Consider the following 19101-nt stretch of genomic DNA (forward strand, 5'->3'; position numbering starts at 1 on the left):
AAAAAATCACATTTAAGTCAATGGGGACTACTCATGGGAACAAGAACTTGCACAACTGTTTGTGCAACCTGCTAGTCAGGATGTTCATATCCTCTTGGGACTAGACAGATGCAGGGATATCAAGTACAACCTACACCCAGAAATCTTCTGCTGCTCACATTCCTTACAGAATTTAGCATTCTTTGTGGTGGGAACAAGAAATGTGTCTTTGATCTGGACAGGAGAGAGGTATCAGCTCTGAACAAGGAAAAGCTTGCACAGAAACTCTGAAGTATTAAGAGACATTTCTAAACAGTACCGCCCAACTGTTCTCATTCTTAGATTTTTTTTTTTTTTTTTTTAAGAAAAAAACACCCAGCCAACCAAAAATCCAACACTTGAAACTGGTCAGTCTCCTACCTATCACCATCTGTTCCCTAGGCTCAAGGGAACGCCCATGCTTGCCACCTCTAAGGCAAGGTAAGCCCAACAGCAGCAAAGAAAACCCACAACTACATAGCAAGTAATTGTTCAGGTCTGTAGCATGTCTTAATGCTACAACATAATCTAGTGTAAACACAGGGAGAAGAGTTGGTCCAGCAGCAAGCCTCATGTTTCAGTTTTTCCCACCCTCAGACTTCTGCTCCGTGCTGTTTTCTCAGAGTATCGCATACCTCCAGGTGGGCAAAACTGGTTTTAAAAAGGTTTTCAAGCTATTGACTCAAACTGAGTTTAATAAATTTAAACAAATAAATACTGAAAGTAAAATTATCAAGGATAGTAAGGATAGTTTAAAGCAGCTGGTGGTCAGCTAAACAAAGCTATGAGGTTTTACACTGTTAAAGATCCTAATTAAAGAACCATACAGCTTATACACATACTTCTTACATTACTCCTCACATACTGATGATGAACATTCCCATCACTCAGACCAGGTATCACACTGGCTGCAGCTGCCAAAAAGATGCTGGTTAGGATGTGGCGGGTGCACCCACCCAATGAAAACAGGGTTTCTTGGCTGCTGAAGTGTAGCAGCTCCTGATTGCCTTCGCTCTCCAGGCCACACGGTAGTTGGGGCCTTTGGCCAATGGGAGCCGCTATTGACCACAGATCAGATTCATCCTGGGTATCAATGGAGGCCCCTGGGGAGCCATTATGAGCTCGTCCCCTGGAGCAGCACGCTGTGGTCGAGGACTCTCCCCTTGGGTCGGGACACCACCCAAGGAAACTCCTCGAGGTGACTTGGGTCAGGACGCTGCCCTGAGCAGGTCCTCGAGGTTGAGATAGAGTGTTTTGGGTTGTCATTAAACCCTAGGAAGTTGTTCTGTTCTCCTCTCACAGACATTCCAACCTGTAATTTGCAGAGGGCTAGTTAATTGTGTTGACAGATTTTTAATTTTTGGTGGTTGGCTGTTTGAGAGCCTCCGTAACGTAGGGTACTCACACTGAAACCAAATTCTGCTGTTTTCTCTCCAGTAAGTGAATGGGAAAGATGGTGTAGCAGTGTAACTCAAAAGGAAATGCCAGAGGCTCAAAATACTTTGAAAAATGTGTCATTTTATTTGTACACTTCCAAAGTTGTACGTAGAAACTTATAGTACAGTCCTGTAAATTTACTCATTGCTAGAAGAACTGCCAGGGACAGGGGAAAGTATTTATTCATTGATCATCAAGTTAGAGGGGAATAAACAAAACAAAAAAAAACCTGGAAAAAATTTTTCGAAGTTATGGAACTCTCTCCTTTTTTTTTTTTGTTTTTAATCCCCAAGTACAAATTTTATAAATACAAAACAAATTCACAAATTACTTTGAATGCTAAATAAATATCTACTTAATAAACTCAGACTGAATACTTCCAGCCAGCACTGGTACAGTACTTAAAAGATATGCAGTTGTACTCATTCATGTGTAGTGTTGAGAAGATATGCTCAAACAAGTTTTAAACATACACACAGTTTCTTCAACTGTGCTACAGCAGAAGATTTTATCTGAGTTGATAAAGCCCTCAATACCACAGCTCCTACAAAATCTAGACAATGAAACAAGGTCATTTGGTGCAGGAAAAAACAATGTACTTCTGGAAGATATTTGGACACATGAATGTATTAAAAATGTACAAAACCTCTGTAAACCAGTACTGTATCCAGTACATCTATCAAAATTATTAGACACTGAATAAAACTGTAGCAAAGGTAATCTTTCCTACATTCTCCTGAGTGCTTAATATTACATTGAGAATATAGTGCAGGCCACACTTCAAGGTGGTTAAACAGTTGTTATTGCTTTATACAGGTATGACGACTGCGTGATTTAACATTTCATTTTAATGAACATAACAGATTCCCTCAAAAAATCCTTTGGAAGGCAGAGGTTAGATTCGTGACTTCTTTGCCGCGGGAGCGGCGTGGTCCACATTACCAGATGTGATCGGAAGTCCAAGCTTTTGAGCCTGAATGTGGAAGAAAGCTTGAAGTCTGGTTCCAGCTTTTGCTTCACTTGTGTTACGAGGGTTGTATTCAAAGCAGTTCGAAAACATCAGCTCAATGTCTTCAATGAATTCCGCTAGCAAATAAAAAGTAAGTGAATTAATTTAGCATGTCTCAAGTCATCAGAGAGCAGTATGATAAAGGAGTATAACACCACTAAATTCATACAGTGATCCTACAGACATGCAACACAAAAAGTGTCCTTACATGTGTGTCAAGTTTCTATCATTGTATTAGTGAAGTGCCACGTAAACATTCTTAAATTTCTCTGTTTATTAATAAAGGAAATACAAATCAAGTAGTAACAACAGTACCTTCTCTAAATATTTCACCAGTGTCACTCACTGACATCAAGGGCTTGAGAAATTACTCAGCTGCTCATTTCTTATCTCTCTATACATTACATATTTTGATAGTAAAAGAACTATGCTCAACACATCTTATTTAAAAAAATATTAGTAAATTATGTTTTTTTTAAAAACAACAAAACCACACCACAAAACCCTAAACCAATTACAGCTTTCTAATCCTCTGACACAGCTGTATTTTAGGACAAGAATATATTTTAAAGAGACAGACTGGGGTTCATTACCTCTTTCAATAAATAATACTTACATGCTAACTTATATTCACATTTATTCACTTTTTCACGGATTATGTTTAAGGCAATAGGTTTTTTGATGATATCATAGTAGTCTGGTACCTTTTAAAAAAAAAAAAGAATGATTCATAGATAAACAAATGGAAGGTTAAAATTCTAACTATGTAAAAAATTAAGCAAGTTGTGCATTAGCAGAAAGCATTTTGGTTTTGTTTTTAAATAAACAGGAGACCCAAGCAACCACCTCCATTTCCTGAACTGAATATTAGTTTTCAGGTATTGCTTTTCCATTTTTTATATCATTAAAGTATCAGACAAACATGAGCCAGCAATTCAATTAATAAATCTAATCCTAAATACCCTGTGAACAACTGTAAGAAACTTGCATGAGCAGATAAGCATTACAGTGTTCCAGCCATTCCCATCTGTCAAGTGCAAAAATTATTTCCAAGATTTAAAAACTTTTCATTTTCCTGTAACATATTACAATATTAAAAGCTCTTTAATCATAAGTAACAACCATTTTTACTCCACTACTATTCACCATCTTACAGCCTTATAAGAGAAATGAAATACTGAAATTCCATTTAACTGCGTGGAGGAGAAGGTAGCGAACCTTTCTGTAGCAAGCAGGATACAGTGTGCAAGTACCAGAGATAAACAGCCACTCAGAACAGTGTTTATGTGATAAAAGTGAAGGGAGGAAAAGCATTGCCTAACCCTTAAGGGCATTGATCATTTGGATCACAGATTTTGAATTCCAGGTAAACACCAAGATTAGGGTGACTGTCTCACTCAAAGAGGGACAGGGGGTGAAAGCATAACCAATCCAAATTTGACTTTTTTTTTTTTTTTTAAACAAGAAAAAAATAACCACCTGCACCATCACCTATGTTTTAAAACCAAATTCTTGGTTATGGCCTATAACTTTTCTATATCAAGGGCAACCTGCAAACAAACCTAGAGAAAGAATTAGTAGAGAAATAGAATTAGATTGACACATTTTTTTATTCCTTTCCCTTTAGGAGTGCTGTTTACATAAGTACTAAAAAGAAAGGTAATTTTCTCTTTCTGGCTTGCTGTGCACTGATCATTCAATGTTTTCTTCACATCGTCTTAAAGGCAGCAAAAAGTTTAAACCAAAATTTCTCTCATGATGAATAATTTGGGTCACTCGGGTATGGATTTTTCTTTCCTAAATATAGAGAGACTATCCCTTAGTGATTGATTTAGGCAAATCAGAATGCACTGAATTCTAGCGGCTTCCTTTCAGGATCAAAATTAAGTTGAATTCTCCATCCCTCCTTAAGAGGCTTTCTTGCAATTCACCAGATTCTTGCACTTTCCAGTGTAATTCCTGTACTCTAGTAAGCAGACACTAGTCTCTGTTTCATTCAAAATTCCTCTCCTCCTCCTCCTCCACACTTAGATCTTTCATTCACGTTTGTACATCATTCTTTTTGTCCACATACATTAATCCTTCCAGCTATCTGTGACTCTGAATTCAGAGTTTTAAGTCTTCATTTAACAACTACCATTGCTAATTTTAATAGAGCACTTAAACACTGAGCTCTAGATCCTGCCAGAATGCCTGTGCAGAGTTGCTCCAGAGGGCTTAGAGAGGACAGGCACTTTATTAGGGTAGTTCCAGCAGTGCCTTACAGCTGACAAGCCAGTGCAGCCTGCAGAAAAAGCAGACACGCTTTGGGAACTTTCACTGTAATGCAAGTCTCTAAATCAGCTTACTTTGGTTACGTAGTTTACCATCAAGTATTTTAAAATATAAACAAGAGGGAAATTAAATTAAGAACTAGCTAAGAAATCATCTTTTTACTGCATTATAGTTAACATCAGCATGAAGTTCTTCCTACATTGTTATTTTATTGCAGGTCTGTTCTCAAAATATCTTGGCATAAATTGAAAACTAATTCAACTACTTAACTAATAACCATAAGCTTATCTTTAGCAGTCCTGTGCTCTATTTGGTGGTGGTGGTGTTTTGGGTTTTTTTTAAATCAAAGCATTTCAGTTTTAAATGCCTGATGGCAAACATATTTAAAGTTTTCCCAATAACATGTCAATTGGAAAAATTATTTCTGGCACCAAATATCTGAGCTGAGATGCAAGACTTCTTCCAAATCCTATTGCTTAGCTGTATTCCTGTTTGGGCAATGCTATAAAATCCCAAGTTTTACTGGCAGCAAACAGGATTCTCAGCCATTATCATTCCCTCTACAGTTCTATCAGTTACCTGGATTTTGGAAACCAGTTTCATGAAAGGCCAGCTGTCATCATGTCGTACCAGTTCCACTACGAGTTGCTCAAAAGCTGAGAGTTCATGCACTCCCCCCTGACGTCCTGAACTTCTCCTGTTCAATGAGGTTTGAGGAGATGATTCTGGAAAAAAAACAACACCCCACCAGATAAACTAAACCTGACAAGTAAAATAATAACAAGAAAAGTGAAACATCAATATTCTTGGGTACTAAAATTGTAGTTTCAAGGCACAACTCATGGAGTTTGGCTTCAGGTCTTAACTATCCTTCAGCCTTGTTATTAACCACTAAATGTCTCTCTTGCTGTACAAAATGCTAAGTACCAAGACTTAGCTGGGTTCCTCCTCCATTATCCTTCACTGCATTAATTTTGGAAAGGATTTTTTCACTGATTTCAATTTTAAAACAATTTGTTAAACACTTAAAGAAAAGCCCTATTAGAGGAAAACAGAATAAGCTGCCTGCTCATAACTTTTACTTCCACAAAACCTCTATTCAGAGTGGTTTTATCTGCTTTCAAGAGTAGTCAGCAGGGTAGTTAGAGGATAAGCCCAGAAACTCCCAATGGTGAAGGACAGAAACAGTGCAGAATACAAGGCTGCCACACTGGAGTGCAAGCTCTTTTACACTCTTCAGTCTCACACTGAGTCCTTTTTGTTTTTAAAAGGTTATTGTAGCTTTCCAAGTACTACCCTACCATCAAATACTTGGTATTAGCTTAACAAGCAAGGACACTGTTAGCCCTATACCAGGTAGATGACATTTTCCTTCTGGTAGCAGTTTCCTATTGTACATGTATATTTCCAATTTCACTACCTTGCCTACATCTGTGTTCTTCACTGTTAAAGTCTTTAATAAAACAAACCCATAAAAGCTGTAAGTAAACATCTGCATGGGTTAAGGCATAAATATCACTTCCACATTTTCTATTCACTTATTAGCAATTGCTCCATATTGTGTACAAGTATGAAATTTCAAATATGGATACGATAAATCTTGGAAAATTAAGTATTTGTTCTGTAGATGACAAATTTTTTTTAAGGTTCACTTCTGCCACTGCAAAAGAAGGGAACTGTCCTGCTGGAAGTGGTAAAAATGCCTTCAACCACCACTTCTAGTCTCCTTGCTCCACCACACAAATATTTTGGCAACGAACAGAACGTGGTTTTTGTTCTGGACAAACGCATTTCTCTAACCTGTGGATTGTCGTTTCCTGCCTCTTCTCTTGGGTTCAGTAACAGGAAGAGAAAGCTTTGAAGCAGAAACTGGATACTTCCTAAGCCGTTCATTTGAGTCTGCGGTATCAACAATTCTAAATCCAAGAGAATTGGAGGGGCTGTTTTCCAGTGTGTTATCAGCACTCTTTCTTCCTCTTCGTCTTCTTCGAGGACTGAGTAATTCCACAAATACATCTGCTTGTAATGAACTTTGGCTCTGACGAGTGGTCCGGCTATTAAGTCTTAAAGAAGGCTTTGTCACTGATGAAGGGGCTGGTTTTACCTTTCTTAAACCCCTTCTGGTAACTTTAGATGAAGATTCAGTTTGCTTAGATGTGTTTTGCTGACTCCGAGAAGCGTATCTTGCCTGACGCTGGCTGTTCTGACTTGAGAATGGATTGTTGAGTTTGGCAGCTCTCATTTTTAGTGGAAACTTGACCTGGGGTCTTCCTTGCTTTGATGGGCTACAAGAAGTGAACAATTGTGTTTAAAATTTATCCCAAAATTCCATTCTTCTCTTTTCCCTCAGTTTTCTAATTCAGTATTTAAAAGACCCAACTATTCAAGGTCGGACTGGTGAGCAGCTGGCTTTCAAGATGATACAGTCATTCAATTACCATTATCTTAAATATTGCTCTGAAGTCCCTTAACCAAATATTATGTGGAGCACATACTTTAAAGAAATGCTCAGAGTTCTGATCACCCTTGCAGCTTTTGCAATATGAATACATTAACTGGAGCACCAGCTATCACTTGCTTATTTCTTGCAGAAACTGAATATTGTTCAAAAATCCTAGTAGTTATCAGCTACATAAACAAACTGCTGTTCTAAAACACTAAGTATGAAAGTTATGCTCCAGTCAGGGTTTGTAACTAATACTCAAGACTCTCCTTCCATTACAGGAGAGAAGGAAGATCCCAGAGATTTACTTCAAGGAGATGCAAGTTCTCTCCAACTATTGAATCCCAACTGTCAGAGCTGCAAATAATCTTGCTTCAGTCAATTCAAAATACTGTACCAAAAAGAAAAAAATACTCAGAGATCAGGAAAGTTTCCTTCGACTTTTACACTCCTGGCATGTGTATCAAATCCATCACTTTACTGAAATTATCACATTGGATTATTTAGTTGTTTGGGACATTTTTTGTTTGGTTGGTTTTGGTGGGGGGGTTCTTGGTGTGTTTTTTGTGGGGTTTTTGTGTTTGTTTGTTTTGTTCTGGTTTTTATGAACAGCTACTGCAGAAGTCCTCAAGTCCACCCAGCGTCACATAGCCTCTGACAGATGACCTTGTCTTCCCTAATGTTCCAATACTTACTGTATGCATCTAGTCCCCCAAAATTCAAAACTGGACAAAAACAACTCCAGGTTTTCTCCAGAAAATCTTTACTGTTTGAAACTCTCTCCACTTTATATTCAAACAGTAGCTGTACAGAACTGCAACTCCGATGGCCACCTCTCACCCATACATCCAAGGCTGGAATTTTCATCCTGAAAAGTGAGTCTAATTCCAGTGGACCTAACTTTTGTTAATCTTAAACCCATCAGTAACAGCCAAATGAATGACAAGCTGCCATTCTTTAAAATAAACATCTTTTTCAGACTGGATTTTCAAGATATGTGCTTATGTAAACAATTACTCCACTTAATAATCAAGATGATGTTTCAGTAGGAAACCACTTTAACAGATATCTAGTTACCTTATCTCTTCTTCCTCTTGAGATTCATCCTCGTCATCTTGATCTTCTTCATAGTGCTCTTCCTCACTTTGTCCCATTTCATCATAGTTTGCCTCTTCTTCCCCTTCTCCTAGTCGTTCAGCAGTTTCTTCATCACTTTCCACAGAAGGTCTTTGTCTGGAGGAGAGGCGTCTAGAGCGCTGTTTTGGTCGGCACTCTGGACAAAACCAGTCTCCTTCAGGAATGACCTAGAAACAGAATTTAAAAAAAAAAAAACAAAACAAAAGCAAGCATTAGTAATATACAATTAAGTTATAAGAACTACTCAAGTTTTGTGTGAAAAAGAAGCACTTCTTTTTCCTCAAATACCTTCAGCTTGGGTCTGATACAGTAAGTATGATAGCCTCGATCACAGCCATCACACAGCACCATGCTTTCTGCATCGCCTTTCTTTCGACACACTTTACAGCGAGCATTGAGGATGGACTTTGACCAGATGACACTTCGATCCAACGTAGACAGATGAAGGAAGACTTGCGACAAGTTGGTAGAAGAAAGAAGTGATTCTCTCCAGCGATCCAAAACTGTTTTATAGGACCGTCCACCATCACTGGCATCTTCCATTGAAGAAGGGGATTAAAAAAAAAAAAAAAAGGCAGAATGATCAAACTTCTTTTTCAAACATCCAGGTTATTCTAGACTATGAGGTAAGGTGCTTTCAAACAGATAGCAGTAGTAAACTTAATATTATAACCTTTGTCTTATCTCTTACAATACTTGAATATTTCCTCCTTAGTTTCCAAGCTGCTAAAGCTGTAAGATTTTACTGTTCAATACCAATTCCATTTAGAACTTGCACAGTAGGAGTAAGACATAAATGTCAACCTGGAAACCTAAGAATTTGATTCGATTTATAAAAGTATACATGAAGATTACTTAAGGTTAAAAAAATAAAAATCACACTCCCAATTTACTTTCCCTTGTAGGTACGTTTTGAAATTCCATAATATTTACATTTAAAGAAAATACCTGGCATTAAACAGATTTCACAGGCAAAAGACACCTTCGAGGGCTCTTCTCATCTGCTCTTGCCCCAGTATAGTCTAGCAGACAATCTGTCAGCCCTCTCCCCGTGCCTCAATGCTTTTATTCCTGCCCTGCACTCCACCTTCACAAGAACCTGCACACCTGTGTGGTTAACCAGATTGTGTGACTGGTCTGGTTGAAATATAACTAACTGTTTTCTTGATATTTTACAAGCAATGTAGCACACATGAATCTGTGGTACACACCCAGTGGCAAACCAAGTAAGACCTGGGATACTAATTAAGTTAAAATAAAGGGGGGGGGGGGGGGGGGGGGGCAGGGCTACAGAAATTATATTGTATTTTCAAACAGGTTTGCAATCCAGGCCACCAAAGCAGCCACACAAATACCCACGCAGAACAGCGCGGGGGGCGGTACAGAACAGGAATAAGCAGCTGGGAGTTACAGAAGCAAATGGGCTGTTTGGAAGAGCTAGAGAAACGAGAAGGTAGAAATTGCACCCTGCACTGCTGCTGCTGAGCAGAAAGGAAATTTCTTTATGAATGTTGAAAGCTATTTCTTGCATTTTAGAGCAAGAAGGTTTAAGGAGAGGATGAGACAATATAGCAGTACTTTTGATTATAGAAATGTCCACAGATTTCCCTTCTAAAAGTGACAGTCCAGTTATTACTGTGTGATCTCTAGCTGATTAACGATTCACTCCAGTATAAAATGCCACCTTGCCTGCTGCACTAGTCACAGTGGGCACAGGAATGGCCTACAATCCACCTGTCTGCCAAATGATTTCTCCTCAGGAATAGGAAGAGAAAATATCTAATAACAAATAAAATGAAAGAACAAAAATGAGACTAATTGCTCTCCTGGCAAAGCCTTTGTGTCTTCTCATCAACTGGCTGCCAGGATTTGCCTAATCTTGCATACATTTGCATTAGCAGCAAGCAGCACAAGAGAAGCGATGGGAGAAGGCAGAGGATAAACAGGAAACACAGCTTCATAAATAAAGTATAGCCACTCCTGAACTGCAAATACAAATCCAGACTTCCTAAAATTTCCAGTTACTTCGTCCTTGGGTTTCCTGTCTCAAGCTCAGTCTTACTACGGATAGTGGACAAGCTCCTTTTCACAGCACTGCAGTATAACTCTCAATGTATTTTTTAAAATTCAGTAAGAAGAAAATGAAAACCACTTGTCAGGAAACTAGACTCTAATGTGAGACCCACTTAAGTTTCTACTGTAACTCTGGCAAAAGACATTTTATCTTAAGTGTATATATAGTTTGGCAAGCATTTCTTTTGCTGACAATGGCAGCTTGTGCATTATTACCTTTTTTTGGTGGTTATTTTTAGCCTAGATTGGTTCACCAATATAGTTCATCACACAACACAACAAATATTTCCACTGCAAAACTGCAATATAGACATAGAAATTGCTGACCACAACCTGCTTCAGCACGTCCTGCTGTGGAAAGAAACACACCAAATGACACCCACTGTTTCAGGCTCCAATTTGTAAAATAAGAATAACACTTTTTTCTTCTATCCATCATCTTTCTCATTTATATTGTTAACTTGAAGGGGGAAACGGCCTCTTCTTTTGTGTCTGAGCTGCTCTACATTGCGCAGTGGGATACCCCTCTGTCAGCTAAGCCCTCCAAGCCTTGCTACAATGCAAATGAAGTTGTTTGACAGATCTATGCACTCATCTATCAATAGCTAATTGAGTTCAGGGAAGGGTTTTCCATTTTAGTATTTCTAGAAAGGATATGCAGTTGTACAATGCTGTGAAGTTTCAAAAAAACGACGGCATTAAAAGGAAGGGGAAAAGAAAAGGATTATGTGAACGTGCAGATTTCTGTTCCAAAGTGATAAAAAGAAAATACACTTCTTTATCTCTGGTTGCAGAAAACTTAAAAAAAATAACTATTTTTTTTTAAAAAAAAATCTTTGAGCTGTATTTGTTTTACTACCCATGTTTAAACCTTTGGCTTTGATACCGCAATTCCTTCAATGTAAGAAACAGGCTACAAAATTATTGAAGTAAAAAAAAAAAGAAAACCTGATAAGATATTCAATATTCTCTAATTCTTAGCAATGCAAGTAGCATTTAAAATTTACAGTCTCTCTGACTAGTCCGGTCTTCCACTCTCTACCTGTTTTTATGCCCCCAGTGGTACCTTTTATCATCATCTGCATTACCTAAGACTAAATTAATTAAGTTATTTCAAATACCTTTTTGAAGCGTGGCAGATTATTTTTTAATTAATTTTTAGAATCCATACTTGTGCAGTCTAAAAATGTAACTAGAACAGTGGTTCCCAACATGTGCACATGTAAAAAGGTAGGCAGGGAAGGGTAAGAGAATCATGTGCATGGAGGAATTGCACATCCCAGGATTTACTTTGACTCCCGCTACAAACAGAAGGCTTAAACTGAAAGCTCTTAAACCTACCCTCCCTTAACTTTCTGTCTGTCTCTGGTACAAATGGCTATAGCAGCAGCTTACTGACCACAGGCTTCTCTCTCAGCAAACTTGTCTGTTCTGTGCTACCACAAACTCCTGACATCTCAAAAATATAGTCAGTTTATGGGCACAATCCTCAAGGACCAAGAGAAGTAGCTCGTTCTGTCCACATGAAACAACATACTTAAGACATTTTTGTGCATGAGTGGTCTTGAGTATTAAAATGATGAAACTACTCTCCCAGGAAGTAAAGAGCTATAGTAAACCTCACCTGCTCCAAATACAAGGTACCTTCTCTGATTGCCTCCTCTGAACAATAAAGAAAAATTCTTCATCATAAAAACTGCCCAATTCCACCTTTGCTGCCTCTGCTCACAAAACTCCACAGGGAAGTAATGAAAGCACAAGAACAAAGCATGTGTATAGACTAATCCTACCACAGTTCACTGCTGGAAGATGCCTGATGCTATTATAAGGAGGACAATTATAAATAGAGAGGAAACAACCTTGGAGTAGAGGAAACAAAAATAATCAAAATCTAGAAAGAAAGGAATGAAATGAAGACAAGCCAAAAGGAGTGAAAAAGTTGGTGGGTTTTTTTTTTGTCCTAGAAGTAGTGCATGGCATGAGTGAAAAAGGAGGTAAATGGTTCCTAACATCAGCCACAAAGGTGCTCCCATGAATTAGAATCCAACCTTTCGTATGGAAATCTGAAGGATGCTTAATGACTGAAGTCCTGCACTAGTGCAGAAGCCAAGAGTTTTTTTGTGGCTGCCTCAAACTCCAGGGCAACGAAATTGCTTCATCATTTTATACCTCAATTTTCACATCTATGTAATAGAAATGATGAGACCAATGTCTCCACTTCAAAGTGTTTTGAAATATAAGGAAAAGTAATTTATACCAAAAAAGCAACAAAATCCACAATTAAAATACATGTATTTCTTATCTGAGAAGTAGCACTTCAGAGTTTCCATCAAGCAGCTATTTTTTTAAAAAAAAAAGGCTTTTTTACATCTTAACTCAGAATTTTTACAGGAAAAAACATGTGCTGTAAGCTGCACCCTGCTTTTTGTGATTCTCCTCAAACATTACCTTGGGCTGGACTGAAGGAAACAAACCGAAATTTTCATAGCTAATGTGTAATTAAAGGATTTCTAGAACAGAATTCATAATTAAGAAATGCACACAATTCAAGTCATGTTACATTTAATCACCAGACAACTGAAGATTAGTGGCCATCTAGCAGTGCTGCCAGGCAGAGGGTGCTGTTTCTGGGGTTTCTAGATCTCCTTTTGCATTGCTATCTTCTGTGTCAGCTTTTTCTTGCTCTTCCACTTGAATATTTGGTATGCACCTCAACTCTAAACTTATCAGAGTCACCAGGGAGGCTCCTGGCAGCCTGATAGAGCCTCAGAACAAAAACGGAGCAGAGGGGAGCAGCTGGTCCTTTTATTGCTTTACTGGGTCCCTTTGTCTGCTCTGCACCCTGCAGGCCACCGGGATAAACTTGCCAGTGACTGCAGTGAATTTCACCGCGCTGTCTTTAATACCAGAAGCTGTAAATAGAGTGAAATCTAAAAATTGTTAAGTATGCCTCTATTCCCTAATAAGAACAGAGCACGGTGAAGGAGGGGCAAAGAGAGAAAAGAAACTCCACAGTGAAGGCAACAACAGAAATCACGGCAAAGACAAAGCACGTTCAGTTTGGTTTAAAGCAGAAATGCACGCATGCTCTTTTTACCGAAAGCATTCCCCTGTACTGCTACCAAAACAGAACTCTGAACACCTGCTTGACTTCCAACGTTTTTACTTCAGTGGTAATTAAATCAGCCTAAACAGTTGGGTTTGTTAGGTTTAACACTAGAAACAGATATGCAGGCATTTTGTCTAGGGGATGGTTCCATTAAATAGTTGGAGCTACTATGAAAAAAAAACTGTTATAAAAAAAAAAAATAAGTGTATGGACACAATGATCTATATAAGAACAGGCAAACAAAACCAAAAAACCCAGTGGTTACAAACCAAAAGCTAATTTCTATCATCAGAGTACTGTTGGCCATTTTCTAGAGAGGTCAATGAAAGAAGGCATCAGTTTTGAGCACAAGGCAGTCCCCAAGCAAGAAGCAGTGTCTGCTTTTTATTGAAAGGTTTAGTAACACTACTAACACCTCCTTGTCAAGTCGAGAACTTTTCTTTGCCTGTTACACGTACGGAAGTTGCAAACTAAGAAACAGAACTTGCTACGGTAGCATGTGAAGACATGTTTCCAACTGGGGAGCTTAACCTGAATGTAAGATTATGCAAATTTTACAGTCTTGTTTTTTTGAACATGTCTGAAACACTTAAGAGTTATATCCAGAAAGGGCTGCATCCAGAACTGCTGCCTGACCTCTAAAGTGCCTAAGTTTGCCAGGTGCCTCTCAAACACACAGGTTTCCTTGATGCTTTGCAGTTACACCTTCTGGTCATGCCCAGCAGTTCCCAAATCAGAGTACCTTTCACATAACTAACTGCCTAGCAGTCAGAAAATTCAGCAGCGAATAGGTGTGTGTTTTAACCTTTCTTTACTACAGAGCCACTCAAAGCCACAGCTCCTCCAAGAGCTCTCTAGTGACAAAACTAAAATACTGCCTTCATTCAGACTTGTCTTCTGCTAAAAGTGGCCCATTACGCAACCAAAAACGTGAGATGCTTGGCACCAAAAAGTAAAGCAAGGAAGAGGGAACCTGACACTGTCACTTAATGTTTAGGGCAGTAAGCCAGAGCAGAGGAGACATGGGATCCTTCCTGCTCCCTCAGCTATGTATTCTATACATTACAGTAATCTTACAGTAGTACCATTTTTCAGAGCAGAAAATATGCACAAGCACAGTATGGTAAACAAACGTAAGAGATTTAAGACACGCAAATCATGGAAGACTGCTTTCCCTATATACTTTGTCACACAGTATAAAGCATCTAAAGGAAAACAGAATTTCCAATTAAAAACAAACAAGAAACCCCACCATCACCAAAAAGGACAGGCAAAAACATGAACCGTTAGATTATGGCAGAGCTGGGACCACTGAAAAATAGATGCAGGAGGATTGCTAAAAAACTTTCTCTCCAATACTTCAGGGACACTTTTCTTCTTTTAGGCCTCTTCCTCTAAACTCAGGATGCCCGATCTATGGCCAGAACATACTAATAGCTGTGTTTTTCCCCTTAAGGGCACACTGTGGTAAACTTACAGATGTCAGCAACATGCTGTTGCCAAAATACTCTCAAGGGAGAGTTTGGAAATGAAGGCATACACTGCACGATGTATTTACAACCTGCACATGCAGAGTAAATATGACAAACACTAGATGCACTGCCAATTAACTGTCCCATGCACATGTTGTCAATCTAGTCATATAGCAGGAAACAAGCTGTATCATGCCTGGCTTGGAAAGGGCAGACATACTCAAGTTGACCAAACACTTAGCCAAGTAAAGCTTTTAAACAGCTGCAGTTTAAACTACTCCTATGCTCTCCCCTTTCATCTCAATCATTTGCTGTGTTTCCCTTTTCCAGAGGTCATCACACTGATAACGAAAGCTTGTGGAAAGGAACCCATGCATGCGTGTCAGAGTCTCTGGCACAAATCTAGCTCTAACTCATCTTCATAGGCAACTGATATCCAGACACCAGACTCCATGCAGGAGCAGCCGAGATGCAGAAACAGTTTTAGGTCAACTGTGCCACAGAGCACTAATGTCTAGTGTTAATACACCAAAACCTGCATTTTTGTCTTGAGCTAGTGCAGCAAAATCTGCCAGAGACTATGGATTTTTTACGAAGTCATTATCAGAGGAGAGTATCAATTTAATAGGAGGTGTAGCAGTTTGTGCTCTGGAGGACCCCTGGTATGTGCTGCACTGGTAAATCATGCTGCACTCTTGCAGGCAAGAAATAAAGCAGTCCAGCTGTGCAGAGCTCATCCTCAGTGTGGCATCTGGAAGGGAAGCCTGGCTGGAACAGCTGCCTTGGGAACTATGAACCACCTTTACACAGTTCTCCAGTTCAAAACCCCAGTTTTGAATTGCAAAAGGATCCTCAGGAATCCAGACCTGAGGGATCACTGGAAAACAAAGTGACTTCGTGCACTTTGGATCTCCTCTCTCATCCCTAGAGCACATCAGAAGAATTCAAGGAAGGAATACACATAAAGGCCAAGCTACAATCATGCTTTGGTTTAAATATGTCTTGCAACCTTTTATTTCCAAGTTTTGCAGCATAAACACAAAACCCAAAAGAGCTGAAAGTTTGCAATGTAAATCTTTACGATGTTTTACTGTAAGTGTTCTGTTATTGCCAAACAAGGTGATCCAGATAAACCAGGTCTATATGCTTTCACAGAAACAGTATAAAAAGGAGCACACATTTTTACAACCTAAAAAACACACAGAAGAAACTCACTATATAGTTAGTTGCATGATAAATTGGCCTCAACAGTAATGCTGAATTACAGATTATTCCCTCAGAAAGCTCACTCATTTCTGCCTAAGGGTACAATTTGTCTCCCAATGCATCAGTACAATTGTAGGGCCACATACAATGATCCAGGTTAAATAGGCATGTATATGCTATTAATACATGTAATTCAGGACATGCATAATAGTAAGAAAAATATTAATATTTCCTCATAATCTACAGCCTTGTAAAGTGACAAGCTAACGTTTTTTAGTTTTACAATTGTACACAGCAACAGGTTAGTTATTTATTCTTTTCCCTGACATGTCCCTCTAAAGCATCCAGTCTTACAAAAGCAGCAAGTGGGTTTGGGGTAGGGTGTTTTTCTGGTTTTGTTACAAAATCTTACACAAAATTAGTTTCAGTTCTGAAAGCTTACCAAGAGGTGCTTTGAGAAACCTGCGCTCAATCCCTTGTTCTATCTGAAGCAGTGCAGATGCCAAGTAGTGGACCACATTATTAACTGGCTGAGGAGTACTTGTACTTGTTGATGCAGCACTTGGCGCTTCAGTTTTTAGCCCAACGAGTCTAGAATAGAAATGTATTTCTATGTATTATCTTTTCTTTTAAACATACTTTGAATTCAACACCATAGATGTTTGTACAATCTGTATCCACAGTAGATATTTATTTTCACTTCATTTACATGCATGGACTATGGACATGAACACATACTGCACAGGTGGGATTAGTGTGATTAGTTATCCCAGTTCTTGAGTTTGCTTAATTAGTCTAGCTAATCTAGATAAATCATCTGTAGATAACAAAGTCATCTAAATTTCAAGAAATCTGGATGACAAATTTCAATACAATTAAGATTTCCAGAAGATTTGATGCAACATCCATCAGCTAGTTTATGAGAGATTTCTGTGAAGAGCATAGTCCCAGTAATTCTTCAGTGAAAACACTTCCAGTGGTGAGGTGTAGTCTTTTAGAATACTTCTGTCTGCAGAAGTTCAACTACCTATATCCCCACCATTAATAACATTCTTGAAAATAAATAAAACCAAAAAGTAATTTTAGAATGTTAGATCAAGAATTGTTAATTTATATGTTCTTGCCCTTGGAGGATTTTTCGAAAATACTAACTCTTCATGTAAGTGGAAAAAAAAAAGGGGGGGAAGGGGGGGAAGTGAGTAGGTTTCCAATAAAACAGCCTTCTTTGACCAAAGACTAAGTAATCATTCCAAAAATGTAGTTAATCTTCCTGAACCACAAACATTAAGTATAGTGTAGGAGAGTAACTCACACTAATGAAAATAAAATTTAATTTCTACTTGGGGTTTATAAAAAAATAACTAATTAAGACTGTCTGGATTCTGCTTTATTCCAGTGAATAAGCAATGCTTTTGGTTGTTCCTGTTCTTTTTTCACACTTAAAAGCTGTTCATTATATTTTGCAGTCACACACATTTTAAGACCCTGAAAGCAAACAGAAAAAAAGCTGCATAGTTATTTACATTTCACTAGTCAAACTCCAAGGTCTTAATGAGATGTCATTCGCTCTGAGGTGGATAAAAAGCCCAGCATCAAAAGCAATCTGTCACATGATTTCAGAATCCCATAGTCTCTGTTTTAATATGCAAGACTTTATTAGAGTAGACTTTATTCAGAAAGTTTGACAGAGTCAATATCAAATGGGAAAAAAAAAAAAAAAAAGAAGCAACAAGCTTCTGCAGTTGAATTGAGAGTTAGCAAAGGAGCAAGTGCCCAAGGTAACTGGAGACAGATAAGTTTTAGCTTCTTAATTAAAACAGGGGAATATTTCTATGTTGTGGTTTTCAGGAAGCAAATCTCCGTAAATTGTGACAATAATATAAAGAAGGATGACCCTATCCATTTTGCATGCAACTAAAGAACTCAGATACAAAGGGCAGTCTTATATGGAAATACTAATTCAGCAAAATGAAATAAAAAGGGAAAAACTTAAAGTTCTTTAAGTTCCTACATCCAACACTGCATTCAAGAATCCAGTCAGAAATCTAGCTTTCATAAAAGTCTAATTGCAGAAAAACTCAAAATACATAAGCAAAGTGTGTTAGCAGATTGATCACCTCCAGTGAATCTTTTTTCCTGCAATATTTCAACATTCACATCCTACCAAGACATACAATTTTATATGTATTAAGTAAATTAAGGTAGATCTTTATTTCTGAAAAGTATGTAACTTCTGAGAAATATTTAGAAATCTTCAGTTCCTATATTTTGATTTCCAACACACACAGAGTCCCACATCTGTCTCAAATGTTTATTTAAAAAACAACACCACACTTTTACAGTTGCAACACTAGATGATTTGGGGTTTCCTCTCTTTTACTATGTTGCAGTTTGCTCTACAGAAGTATCATCATTCACAGAGTTATAAGATTATATATCTCTGTTTTGTTGCAGTGCTAAAGGTTAATCCAGACCATGGTCTGTTGCACTGATGGTTCTTACTGTGACTCATGAAGAGGTACACTGGCCAGTTCCACCAGCAATTTGTTACTATTCCCATTTTCCCTTTTAAACACTCCTACTCTTTTCACTAAGTGGATTTTTTTTTTCTTCTGGAAAACAAAACAGAAATTGCCATATTAACTTTTCTCAGCACTTTAAATGATATTAAAATGAATTTCTGTATTCCTTATTTGATAATTCATGTCAACTTTGAGTATTTTGTAATATCTGAATAGTAGTTGTAAAACTTGGTGTCTTAGTCTTATATGGTAATAGAACAGTGCCATTTAAAAAATATAAACCAATGCAAAAATATCACATTTTACAACTCAGATTAATACATACCATTCCAAAAATGTTGAGGGTAAAAACAATTTGAAGGTTAAAAAAAAAAACAGAGGACTGCTATAAAACTCACAGG

At 38.0% G+C, this 19101-nt stretch overlaps 1 protein-coding gene across 4 annotated transcripts in view; it reads right to left on the reverse strand.

Moving 5' to 3' along the window:
- Positions 1-1516: 1516 nt before the first annotated feature.
- BAZ1A (bromodomain adjacent to zinc finger domain 1A) overlaps positions 1517-19101 on the reverse strand; it is a 65082-nt gene continuing 47497 nt past the window's right edge. For all 4 annotated transcript variants that reach the window (XM_074824609.1, XM_074824606.1, XM_074824608.1 and 1 more), the window contains 7 exons: positions 16621-16769; positions 8607-8854; positions 8259-8485; positions 6539-7023; positions 5318-5463; positions 3081-3168; positions 1517-2541 (listed from right to left, as the gene is read on the reverse strand). In XM_074824609.1, the coding sequence (XP_074680710.1) occupies positions 2351-2541; positions 3081-3168; positions 5318-5463; positions 6539-7023; positions 8259-8485; positions 8607-8854; positions 16621-16769 (1534 nt within the window). In that variant the 3' untranslated portion in view covers positions 1517-2350. The remainder of the gene's footprint in view (positions 2542-3080; positions 3169-5317; positions 5464-6538; positions 7024-8258; positions 8486-8606; positions 8855-16620; positions 16770-19101) is intronic.

The sequence above is a fragment of the Strix aluco genome, chromosome 4, assembly GCF_031877795.1.
Source record: "Strix aluco isolate bStrAlu1 chromosome 4, bStrAlu1.hap1, whole genome shotgun sequence".
Taxonomy (NCBI): domain Eukaryota; kingdom Metazoa; phylum Chordata; class Aves; order Strigiformes; family Strigidae; genus Strix; species Strix aluco.